Source organism: Astyanax mexicanus, chromosome 1 (assembly GCF_023375975.1).
Source record: "Astyanax mexicanus isolate ESR-SI-001 chromosome 1, AstMex3_surface, whole genome shotgun sequence".
NCBI classification, from domain to species: Eukaryota; Metazoa; Chordata; class Actinopteri; order Characiformes; family Acestrorhamphidae; genus Astyanax; species Astyanax mexicanus.
The window spans coordinates 4109071-4121599 of NC_064408.1; the positions used below are offsets into that span (position 1 = coordinate 4109071).

Consider the following 12529-nt stretch of genomic DNA (forward strand, 5'->3'; position numbering starts at 1 on the left):
TTCTTTTGTTTTTGACGATTATCTCAGAAAATTAGATTATTATATAAGAGCAATTGGTACTTTTGGCAGTGTGGGCAGTGTGCCAAATCCTGCTGGAAAATGAAATCTGCATCTCTATAAAAGTTATCAGCAGAGGGAAGCACGAAGTGCTGTAAGATTTTGTGGGAAAACAAAACTGCAGTGATTTTAGACACCAGCAGATGATATGTCTCTTCATATGGATATATGTGAATATATATGTGGATAAACGGCGCCTCCTAGTGTCAATATAATAAAAAAACACTTATACACATCGTCTATATACCGAACAGCCATAACATTAAAACCACTGACACAGTGAAGTTAAAAACGTTAATAAAGTGGATCTAATGGTGTTTACCACTGAGTGAATATATCATACAGTAAAGCAGTAGGTCGTTTTAATGTAATAGCTTATTGATGTATGTTCAGATAATAATAATAATAATAATAATAATAATAAGCAACTTAAAAGAAACACTCAAAATATTGAACTTCTGTCAAATTAACGCACTTCAGAGGAAACAGAGCTGCTCAGAATACTGTGGCATTTATATATAAATGATAAATGTGCAATTTTATTGAATTTTATTTTATTAAAACTGGTCATATAATTTAATAATTATATACATTTAAATCTGTAATAGAATAATAGAAATTGCCAATTATCTGTATATCTAAAATAAAATGCAGAAATCAGTTTTTTTAAATAACACCAAACATCAGAAAAAAATGTGGCATTTGTCCACTAGAGGGAAACAGAGTATCAGCTGTGTTAGAGATTTCAAGTTCCATTTAGTTAAAGCACACAATGTGGAGAAAATTGGATAAACATGAAAAAAAGGCCATGAAGGTTAAACGATTTATATTGATTTTTTATAGGTTAATTAAATCCATATTCTACATAACCTGCTGAACCTTCTACTCTCTATTTATTTATTTTTTTTTATTCTTGGGATATTTATCTATCTATTTTGTATATTCTATTTCTTTTATTGTATTCTTTTTTATCTATGTATCTATTAATAACAGCTCTTTGGGTGTAAAACTGGATCATGAGATCACAATTTCGTTCCACCTCATGTACCACATGTGATGCGAATGACAATAAAATCTCCTTGAATCCTTGAATCCTTGAATAAAGTACTATTGTTCATATTTTTGAAGTAGGCATGAAAATACAAAAACATATTTCTATATATATATATATATATCTGTTATGGTTTGTTTGTGACGTAAACCTCAGAAAATTGCTTCTGATGGTTTTTATCAGACTCATAAAGTCATGGAGATGTTAGATAAGCCCGAGGAGAGGATGCATTACAGAGAGAGAGAGTGAGTTCATGTGGTCAGAATACATTTTAGGAGCTATAAAACTTTTCAGAGACAAATTTAAACATATAGCGGTGTTCTTTGTGTGTTTTTTGTCATTATTTTGCTGCATAATGTAATAATAATTTAATAATAATTATTATCATTCTCCAAATGAAAAGTTAGAAAGTTAGAAAAGTTAGAAATGTGACAGCCGATTATCCAACCCACTCATTAGGACTCCTCCCCCCCCCCCCATCACTAGTGATGCCCCAACACACCAGGAGGGTTAAGAAGACCAGCACACGCCTCCTCCGATACATGTGAATCAGACTCCGCCTCTTTCTGAACTGCTGCTCATGCAGCGACTCGGTTCTGATACATCAGCTCACAGATGCAGCCTTGTGCTGATCCATATCACCCTAGGAGTGATGAGGGGAAAGAAAGAGCGCCATCTACTGTACTGTACCCACCCAGAGACCAACAAGACCAACTGTGCTCTCTCAGGTCTCCGGCAGCTGATGGCTAGCTGCATGACCGGGATTCGAACTAGCGATCTTCCGATCATAGTGGCAGCGCTTTAGACCGCTGGACCACTCTGAGCCCCTGTATGTTGAATTTTGCAGCTATCATACATTTCTATCTGACTGTATGTGTGTGTGTGTGTGAGTGTGTGTGTGTGTGTTCTTGATATTGATGTTAAGAGTTTTCTACTCTGAGTCGGGTTAATATTCGTGACCTCATGAACTTTATTGTGTTATAAATAGTGAGATTATAACAGTGACCGCACGGAAAACAGGCCGGGCCATAAACTCATTACTCCAATATAAACAAATTACCCAAATCACATTACAGCAGTCGCCTGGGAGCCGCAGAAATGTTTAGCAGGTAAACAGCGTTCAAGAGGAGTGAGTTTATTATACAGTGCAGTGAAAATGATTTGCATTTTTGCATTTTTATCATACTTAGATTTTTATTTAATATCTGACAAATATAACCTAAGTAAATATAAATATATTTTATTTCTTTAAGGACAAAAAGTCTATCCAAATCTATCTAGCCTTGTGTGAGGAAGGGTTTGCCACCCATAAATAAACTGTGATTAATCACACTTTTTGGAAAGCTGACCCTTTAAAAAAAAGTGTATTAAGTCTGGAATAGTACATTCTTATTTTAAATTAAAATATGTACTTAAATACATACTAAATGTAATATTTTGGAACAACTTAAGCCAACTTATATATATTTTAGTTGTGATTAAACACAACATAAAAGCATTACATTGTGCTTTTGAGTGATTTTTTCTTACAACTTCTGTGAAGTTAAGCAGATTTAAGTATATGTGTTTTTAAACATTATTTTTAATGCACTTAAAGTATATTGTAAATCTACTAGTTTGCATCTTGATGCACATATTGTGTAAATCTTAATACGACTGGCAAAAAAAACTATACTAAAGGACACTTTAATCAGTATTTAATGCTGCTATATATATTGTCTAGCATATAATTTAAAGCATATTACTAAAAAAAAACATTTTACGGAAATACAGATAAATATGTTTAATGTGTATTTTCATAAAGTATATTAAATTGAAAATGGGGAGTTCAATTCATAAGGGGAGTTCAATTTCACTGCTAATCACAATCAGGCCTAATTACTGATTCCAGACCTGTAGAATCAATAAATCACTTATATAATAGAACCTGTCTGACAACATGAAGCAGATAAAAGATCTTAGATAAAAGCATCACATTATTATTATTATTATTATTATTATTATTATTATTATTATAATTATTATTAACCCCCCATCTGAAGAAACTCAACAACAGATGAGAAAACTGTAAAGTCATTGATCATCTATCAGTCTGGAAAAGGTTATAAAGTCATTTCTAAAGCTTTGAGACTCCAGAGAACCACAGTGATTCACTATTATTATTCACTAATGGAGAAAAAAAACATTCAAAAGCAGTGTGTAAGACTGGTGGTGGAGAACATGCCAAGATAAAATTATTATTCCATCAAATATTGATTTCTGAACTCTTAAAACTTTGAGTCATTTCTCATTTTCTGTAAATAAATGCTCTAAATGACAATATTTTTATGTGGAATTTGGGAGAAATGTTGTCTGTAGTTTATAGAATAAAACAACAATGTTCATTTTACTCAAACATAAACCTATAAATAGCAAAATCAGAGCTTTATTTAAAACAATATTATAGATTGGACACAATCTAGCACATTTTTAGCCGGACAAGACAAACTTTACCTGTCGTTACGACAGCGAGGACACACTGACACATCAAACACTGCCCTTAATCAAGCTGCACAGTACAATGGTGACCTAAGGATTTTTCTAAGAAACTCTTTGTTATTCCTAAACAAAGAAAAATAAAAGTTTAATTTAACTTTAAGCCGATTTCTAAGAAAGTAAGAAGTGATGTTACAGGAAGTAAAGTACTGTAACTTCCTGCTGAGCTGAAATCACTCACTCTTCTATAAAACCATGTAGCTGCTTCACTGATAAGCTCTTCTCCAGCTCCCCCCTGAAGCGTGAAGTGGATTAGCATTCCCTCAGAGCTTTCCCTCGCTCGCCTTCCACACACACCCAACACACACTGCCAAACACACACCACACACACCACACACACCCAACACCCCAACACACTCTGCCAAACACACACCACACACACCCAACACACCCAACACATTCTGCCAAACACAAACCACACACACCAAACACCCCCAACACACTGCCAAACACACCCAACACACTGCCAAACACATCCAACACACTGCCAAACACACACCGCACTCCGCCAACACACCCAACACACTGCCAACACACACTGCCAAAACACACCCAACACACACCACACACACTGCCAAAAACACACCACACACACCCAACACACACAGCCAAACATACACCGCACTCCCCCAACACACCGCCAAACACACACCCAACACACTGCCAAACACACACCACACACACTGCCAAACACACACCCAACACCCCAACACACTCTGCCAAAAACACACCACACACACCCAACACACCCAACACACTGCCAAACACACACCACATACACCCAACACACATCACACACACTGACAAACACACACCACACACACCCAACACCCCAACAAACTCTGCCAAACACACACCACACACACCCAACACACTCTGCCAAACACAAACCACACACACCAAACACCCCCAACACACTGCCAAACACATCCAACACACTGCCAAACACACACCGCACTCCGCCAACACACCCAACTAACTCTTACCTGCTAGCCGCTAGCCACTAAATTAGAAGGAAAACATGACGACACCCCTGTTTCTTACTAGTGTTGCATAATGCATCCAATGCGCCTTATATGTAAAAAATACAGAAATAATAAATACTGGGTACTTCATAGTATATACTGAGTAAATTATAATAAATACTGGCTACTTCATAGTAGATACAGAATCAATATTAATAAGTACTAGATTCTTCCTAGTAAATACTGAATAATTAACAATAAATACTGGGTACTTTATAGTACATCTTGAGTAATGTGTAGTAAATACTGGCTACTTCATAGTAGATACTGAGTAATGTACTGTATAGTAAACACTGAATAACTAAGAAGTAAATACTGGGTAATTCATACTAGATCCTGAGTAATTTATAGAGAGTACTTAAAAATAAATACTTTATTCTGAAAAGTATATAGTAGGTACTGAATAATTCAAGGGAGATTCCAATAATCAATCAGAATAATTAATCAGAAATTCCAATAACTTCAGAGTATATACTAAATAATTAATAAATATTTGGGACTTCCTAGTAGATACTGAATAATGTATAGTAGATAAGGATCTATCCACTATATATATATATATATATATATATATATATATATATATATATATATATATATATATATATATATATATATATATATATATATATATATACCAAATAATGCATAAAACATAATGAATAATTATTTGCTCTAAATGCTAAATAATTTTGTGTTTACAATATTTATTTATCATTTATAGTGATTATATCTTAGTAATTACTTAATAATCCATACCAGATAGGAGGTACTGAACAAGTCATAGTAGATTAAAACAATAACTCACATTTATTACTGATTGCTCCTTTAACATCAATACACAGTTAATAGCTAAAGACTTTTTAACACACCGCACTCCCCCAACACACCCAACAGACTGCCAAACACACACACTGCACTCCCCCAACACACTCAACACACTGCCAAACACACACCCAACACACTGCCAAACACATCCAACACACTGCGAAACACACTAACAGCACTGGTTTAACCAATCATTTCCCAGTGTTTTAAAGTGAATCTTACTAAATATTCACTATATCCCACTTGTATATATTCTGAGTTATCACTGTTAGCATTGTCCTCTCCATTATCTATTGTTATCTTGTCCTGCAGATGTTTCTGATTGTATTTTTTAACAGATGCAGATGTGGATATAGTGCTGTAGTGTAAACTGTAGTAAGTACAGTAGAGTGTGTGGAAGCTAAATGAGTCCCGCAGGCTTGTGTGTGTGAGGCTCAGAGGGAGGAGAACGTGTGGAGAGTTAATTTAAAGGTGTGAAATGATGTGATTATCACTCTGCTGACAGGAGAGTGACAGTAACCAGGTCTAGTGTTAAACAGTCCAGCTGCTGATGCTGAAGAACAGCAAAGAATCAGGCTTAGAAAACATCTGGATCTTTCTGGATCCCTTTGAACTCTAGGCTGTTTTTTATGTGTTTTTTCTTTGTTTTTGTTTTCAGTTCCTCTTTTTCAGGTCTTATAACACAGTAATTATATCAGACAGACACATGTCCTGATCTCTTTTACTCCAGAAGACATACGGCTGCTCAAAAATATCATCATTTAAAATGTAAAAGGAAGCAGAATTCTTATATTTTCCTGGAACTGATCATGTTTTGCTCAAAATTTTACCAAGCGCTACTTATTTTTGAATGTATAGACTTTAAATATATTCACACCTAAGATATCTTTTTAAAAATAGTAAGACTAGAGTGTTTATGAGTTAAAAAAGCATAAGAATATTGATGATTTGAGTTCATTACATGGATTATTAATTATTACTTTGATAAAATACATGGAGAAACAGCATCAGGTGGATTTATTATTCTTGATAATCAATAATCACACCTCTAGGATACATGTAGATACTAAAAACCTGACACTCAGAGCAGCCTATGCCTTTCAGTATTTTGAGGATCAGGACACACAAAGAAAACATATATATACAAAAATGTAAACTTTTTAGTCTAAATAAATAAATAAAAATGTTTAGTACTTAGTAAAAATGCGCAAGTAATATAAAAACTATATAAAGTAGTGCGCACACCATACCTAGCTTTAGTTTGAGTAAAGCAGGTAGTTTCACACTTTTTCTGTGGACACTTTTGAGTCTTTATTTACTGATATTATTTGGTTTGAAACATCATATAAATATGTTTGAAGCACTAAAGGTAAATAATATTGGTTGGGGAAGGAGATTTTTCACTTTTTTTAGGTGTTTTTCTCTCAATGGGTTTCTTGTAGATTTAGCTTTACCGCACTGAGATGTTAATCATCACTATTTTTAGAAAGAGTAAGCTCCGCCCTTTTTAACCATATATGGATTATGTTTATGTGTGAAGGGATTCCTGAGTAATTAAGCTGAGAACACAAGGTGAGATTTTGGACGGAAAATCCGTCTGTAGGGTTGTAAGGATTAACTTGCGGTTTCTGAGGTTGATAACTCTTGCTCTTTCTTTCTTGGGGTGGTCCTAATAAGTGCCAGTTTCATCAATAGAATGTTTTTGATGGCCTTTTTTAGCGACTGCACTTAAGGATCATTTTAAAGTTTAAAACAAACACTTTAAGAGGCAGGAAACTCAAGTTATTAACTCTTGATGAGTTCAGCACAGCTGTTAACTGAAAGCCTGAATTCCAGGTGATTCTACCTTATAAAGCTGACTGAGCAAATCCAGCAGAAGATGTGCAAAAGTGTCTAATCTAAGCAAGAGGTGCTACTTTAAAGAATCTAAAAGATAAAACATATCCTTTTTTTTCGTTTTAAAGAATCTAAATAATTCCATATGTTTTAGTATCAATCTGCAATTGCATCTTTTTTTGTAATTTCAGCCATTTCTCATTTTCTGCCAATGACAATATATTTATTTGGAATTTGAGAGAATTGTTGTCTGTAGTTTATAGAAAAAAACAACAATGTTCATTTTACTTAAAAATAAACCTATAAAAAGCAAAATCAGAGAAACTGATCATTTTAAGTGGTCTCATATATATATATATATATATATATATATATATATATATGGTAAACATTATATTTTACATTCAGTATAGAAACTGCTTGCAGATTCTGCACATGCAGAACATTATAACCAGCAGGGGCAACACTTCTCCCACTTCTCCTCCTATTGGTCCCCCTCCTCCTCCTCTCTTCTCTGTGCTGTGATGTCACCGTGGTGGGCGGGGCTTCCATGCTTTTTTTTTTTACGGTTTATTTGCACAATACCTCACTTCCTCAGTAGCCGGCTGCCATTGCAGAAAAGGGGGCGGGCTTTGAGCGTGTGTGTGTGTGTGTGTGTGTGTTTCTATGAGTGTGTGAGAAAAAGAGAGAGAGAGAGTGTTTGCGAGAGTGTGTGTGCGCGCGAGAGTGTGTGTGTATGTGTGTGTGTGTGTGCGAGAGAGAGCAAGCAAGAAGGAAGGCAGGCAGGAGGGCAGAAAGGAGGGAGGGAGGGAGGGAGGGAGGAAGCTGGAACACACACACACACTCATACGTACACACTCATACATACACACACACATACACACACACACACGTATGCATGCACGCACACACTCACACACACACACACACTACCCAGAGGATCCACAGTGGAAGGCAGTGAAGACCAGAGCCGCTGCAAGTCAGTGTTACCAGGGCTACTGGAGCCCATGGCTCAGTCCGCTAACGCCACCAACATGGAGCAGGAACTGGCCAGCAAAAGGCTCCACTCGAGGTAGGGCACCAGAGGCTCGGGGGAAGGGTGCACGAGCGAGAGAAGGCGCGAGAGCAGCCAGAGAAGCGACATGAGTGAATGGAGTGAAAGGAGAAGGAAGATCTTGAGTGGTTTGAGTCTGGGGAAGGAAGAAAGACAAGATAAGACCAGAAACGACAAGACAAAACAGACAGACAGAGAGAGAAGAGCATAGGGGTCTGGCCGGCTCGTTTGCCGTCCTCAGCAGTGGGTGGGGGAGAAGCTGGCGTTGGTCGCTGCTTTTGCCGGCGGTTGTTGCTGATGGTTGACTTCCTCCCAGAACGCCTGGCTACTGTTCTCTTGGCTTCCTTTGCTACTACTGCCTTGATTTCTCGTTTTTTAACCTTGTCTCTCCTTCTTTCTCTTCTTGCGGCTTCTCTAAAACCTTCTCTAAAAGAAGCTGAGGAGCGTTGACTTCCTCAGCTTTCATGAAAACACATATGCCACACATTTGCAGAGATGCCACAAGGAAGGGGCTGCTTTCGCAAGCAACGAAAGCAACGAAAGCAGCGAGAGCATGCAGTGCACTGTAGCTTTATGGCACCGGAATTTGTATAAGCAACTGTCTTTTCGCTTCTCGCCTTTGCATACGTGTCGCTTCTGCTATCTCTCGCAGCTCTGCTCTCCGCGCACAGCTATTTGTGCGAGAGCTATTTGTGCGAGAGCTATTTCCTCGTCACTCTTGTCTTGTCACTCTGGGTTTTGTCTTGTTGTCTCTTGTCTCTTCCTGGAAGCCGTGAGGTCACCCAGGTGTTGAATAGAACAGAAAAATGTAGAGTACAGAGGCTTCTCAGATTTGTAGAGATGCTTAGAAGGGGCTTTATTAGAAAGCCACCAAAGACATTTTAGGAATCTGGAAGTGTGAAACTATGAGAAAATTATAGCAATAAATGATATTTATGTCTATGAAGCAGTCTGGTGCTATGCTTCTTGAGTATATAACCTTACGACTAGCTAGATACTATATAGTCTGTACAGTAAAACCCTTTTTTTTTGGCACTTGGGTGGTATCCCAAAGGGGTATGTCTTCAAAACCCCTTTAGTTCAGGTATATACATAATCTTTTAGGACATTGGGACTTAATATATTCCTTTGCATTGGTTTTGCTTTTGCTTTTCTTTTAAGTAACACCATCCAGTATCTTTGACGGTTCATTTTAATTGTTTCTACTTGGGTGGTACTCTTCTTGTTACTGGAGTGGTATCCCCCAAGGGTACGTCTTCAGAACCCCTTCAGTTTAGGGACATGCATTATTATTTAGGACTTTGGAACTAAATATTCCTTTACAGTTTTGTTATGCCAGTTTTGTTATACCTTTGTCCACCTATATCCAGCAACTCTGTATTGTATAGTAGAGAAGTGGGCGGAGCTTCTTCTGGACATGGTGAACATATATAATAAGGCTTGTGTTGTGTACAGTAGTAAAGTTGTAAGTGGTATTAGTGAATATAGTAACTCTATATTGTAGTAGAGAAGTGGGCGGAGCCAGAGGGCATAGTGACATTGAACCTAGTGCAGTTTACAAGTCCAAGAACTGCAACAGTGAGTCCAGGATGCCTTGAGGAATACTAATAACATTTGAGGCGTGAATCGACACCCAAATGAGGCCTTTGAGGTCATTCTGCCCTTTCTACTCATTTGCACATTGAACCTTCCATCAAAACCACTAAAAATCATGGGTTTCTTTGATTTTACCAAATTGAAAACCTCTGGAATATAATCAAGAGGAAGATGGATGATCACAAACCATCAAACCACCAAACTGAACTGCTTGAATTTTTGCACCAGGAGTAAAGCAGCATAAAGTTATCCAAAAGCAGTGTGTAAGACTGGTAGAGGAGAACATGATGCCAAGATTATAGGGTGCACTTTAAATTCTTTATAATATAGCCTAATAATCCAGTGTATGAATCCCACCAGTCAGGTATTAAGGAGCAGTAAAGTCACTCCGCTGAAGTACAGAGTTATAAAGGTCAGTTTTCAGTGAAGTTTCTCCAGCACTAAGGCTGGGAGCAGCAGCATTAGCATTAGCCGCTAACTGCAGCACTAGCTCTTTCGTCGTTCGGAGGCGAGTATATCGGACTTTAGTCTGCGTGTTTACTGCGTTAAAACAAACTACGTGAGACAAACCACTAGCTGATATCACACTGGATTACCAGAACTCTTAGAGTTCATCAGTCTAGTGCTATGGGGCAGCATTTACATCCTTCTAACACTGCGGTTAGCAGCTAATGCTAATGCTGCTGCACCCAGCCTTACCTTTAGATGAAATATTGGAAATATTATATATATATGTATATTTCCTTATATATATATACCAACATATAGCTAAACAGAAACAAAATCATGAACTTGTGTGCACATTTTAACTAATGATTTTGCTATGATTTATCTTGTGTTAGATTATTATGTGATTTACTGTAATGTTTGAATTAGATGTGTCCAAATTGGGTCTGAATTGGTGTTTTTGGTGGGTTCTGAGTGAGTGTCTAGAGGGAGATAATCTTTTAATAGATTTTTCCAGTGATTGATGTTAATGTAATTTTTTGTTTTCCAGTTCGTGAGGATGATTTTCTTGGCGATGATCAGCGACATCAAGATTATTCTATAGTTTTCTGGTGTTGATTAGTGTGTCTCCTAGTAGGCAGAGTGATTTAGGGCACCCAAATGTTACATTTTGAAACTCACAAACTAAAAAAGGAATTACAGATTTTGCATGAATTATATGTAGAGGAGTAAAAGTAAGATATATACTAGGAAATGAGAGCCAGAATGTGAAATGACTCACAGATTTCCGTGATGTACTGTACAGTTCTAGTTAGAAAACGCTGGCTCGAGCTCTGCTCACAATGTATGGCAGTGATTGATCTTTACATGTTTCCATACATGGCTGAATGCTGAGTATGCAAAAAACAAACATGACAGTGATCTGATGGATCAGTCCTCTGAAACGTTGGGTAAAACATTACCGAAACGCTCATTGTTGACCTTTCAGAGCTGCTAGTGATCCACGTGCGAAGCCTGGAGCACGGTTATTAAATTACTCAGCCTAACAAAGCCACCTTTGAACAGGAGTGTGAAAAACATGTTAGTGTGTGTATACGGTGAATCCGTGCTCTGCTGAGTGTGTGTTCTGACCCGGGGGCGTGTGAATCGCACTGTATTCAGGTGATTTGACACGAGCGACCCGACAGCGTACGCTGTGCTCCAGCTGTGTGCACATGTGACGTAAGGCCACATCAACGAGGGCTTTTGTGTGAGGCCCGTGTGATGTCAGCTTTCATCTCCAGCCTGGGTCACGCTGTGTGATGAACGTCGGAAGCAGATCTTCCTCCATATGCATGGAAATCCATTTCATGCATGTGAACAGCTGAGAACAATAGCAGTGCTTTTAAAGAGCTCGCTTAAAATTCATAGCTTTTATAAACAGTGTAAAATAGTCTTTCGTATCAGTTAGTGCTGGGCAGCATGACCAAAAATGTTTCATGATATATCATAGCATATTTGTTATTTTATTTTATAAATATATATTTATATATTTTTGCATGACTGGGCTTTAATATAGGTTTTTGACTTAAACTACGTTCACATTACGTTCACATGTAGTGACACTGTTTTCTCAATTCTTCTTCGAGTACGTGGCAGACGAGTTTACTTATTAAATATGTGGCAAAACAGCGCCACCAGTGGATGTTTTTTTGTGAATTGCAAAATTTGTGAAAAATATATTCACTTCATATATGCATCATTTATATATATTTTTTTCTTGCTTTCTAATGACACTGTTTGCTCAATTCTTCTTCAAGCACATGGCAGACAATTTTACTTATTATATTTGTGGCAAAAGAGGGCCAAGTGTTTTGGCAACACTTTCCTTCATATATTTACTGCATATATTTATGTTTACTTGCTGTGTAGTGACACTGTTTTCTCGATTCTTCTTCGAGTACATGGCAGACAAGTTTACTTGGGTATTGGGTATATGTGGGCACCCTGTGGATGGGTGCTTCTTTTGTGAAACAGGCAACACTTACCTTCATATATGCATCCTTTATATATTTATTTTTCTTGCTGTCTAATGACACTGTTTACTCAATTCTTCTTCAA

The 12529-nt window shown here is 37.2% G+C and overlaps 1 protein-coding gene across 1 annotated transcript in view; it reads left to right on the forward strand.

Annotated features, from left to right (window-relative positions):
* Positions 1-8190: 8190 nt before the first annotated feature.
* The window catches only part of gpsm1b (G protein signaling modulator 1b), an 82706-nt gene continuing 78367 nt past the window's right edge, over positions 8191-12529 (forward strand). Inside the window, exon 1 of the mRNA XM_049465888.1 lies at positions 8191-8404. Coding sequence (XP_049321845.1) covers positions 8340-8404 — 65 coding nt within the window. The 5' untranslated portion in view covers positions 8191-8339. The remainder of the gene's footprint in view (positions 8405-12529) is intronic.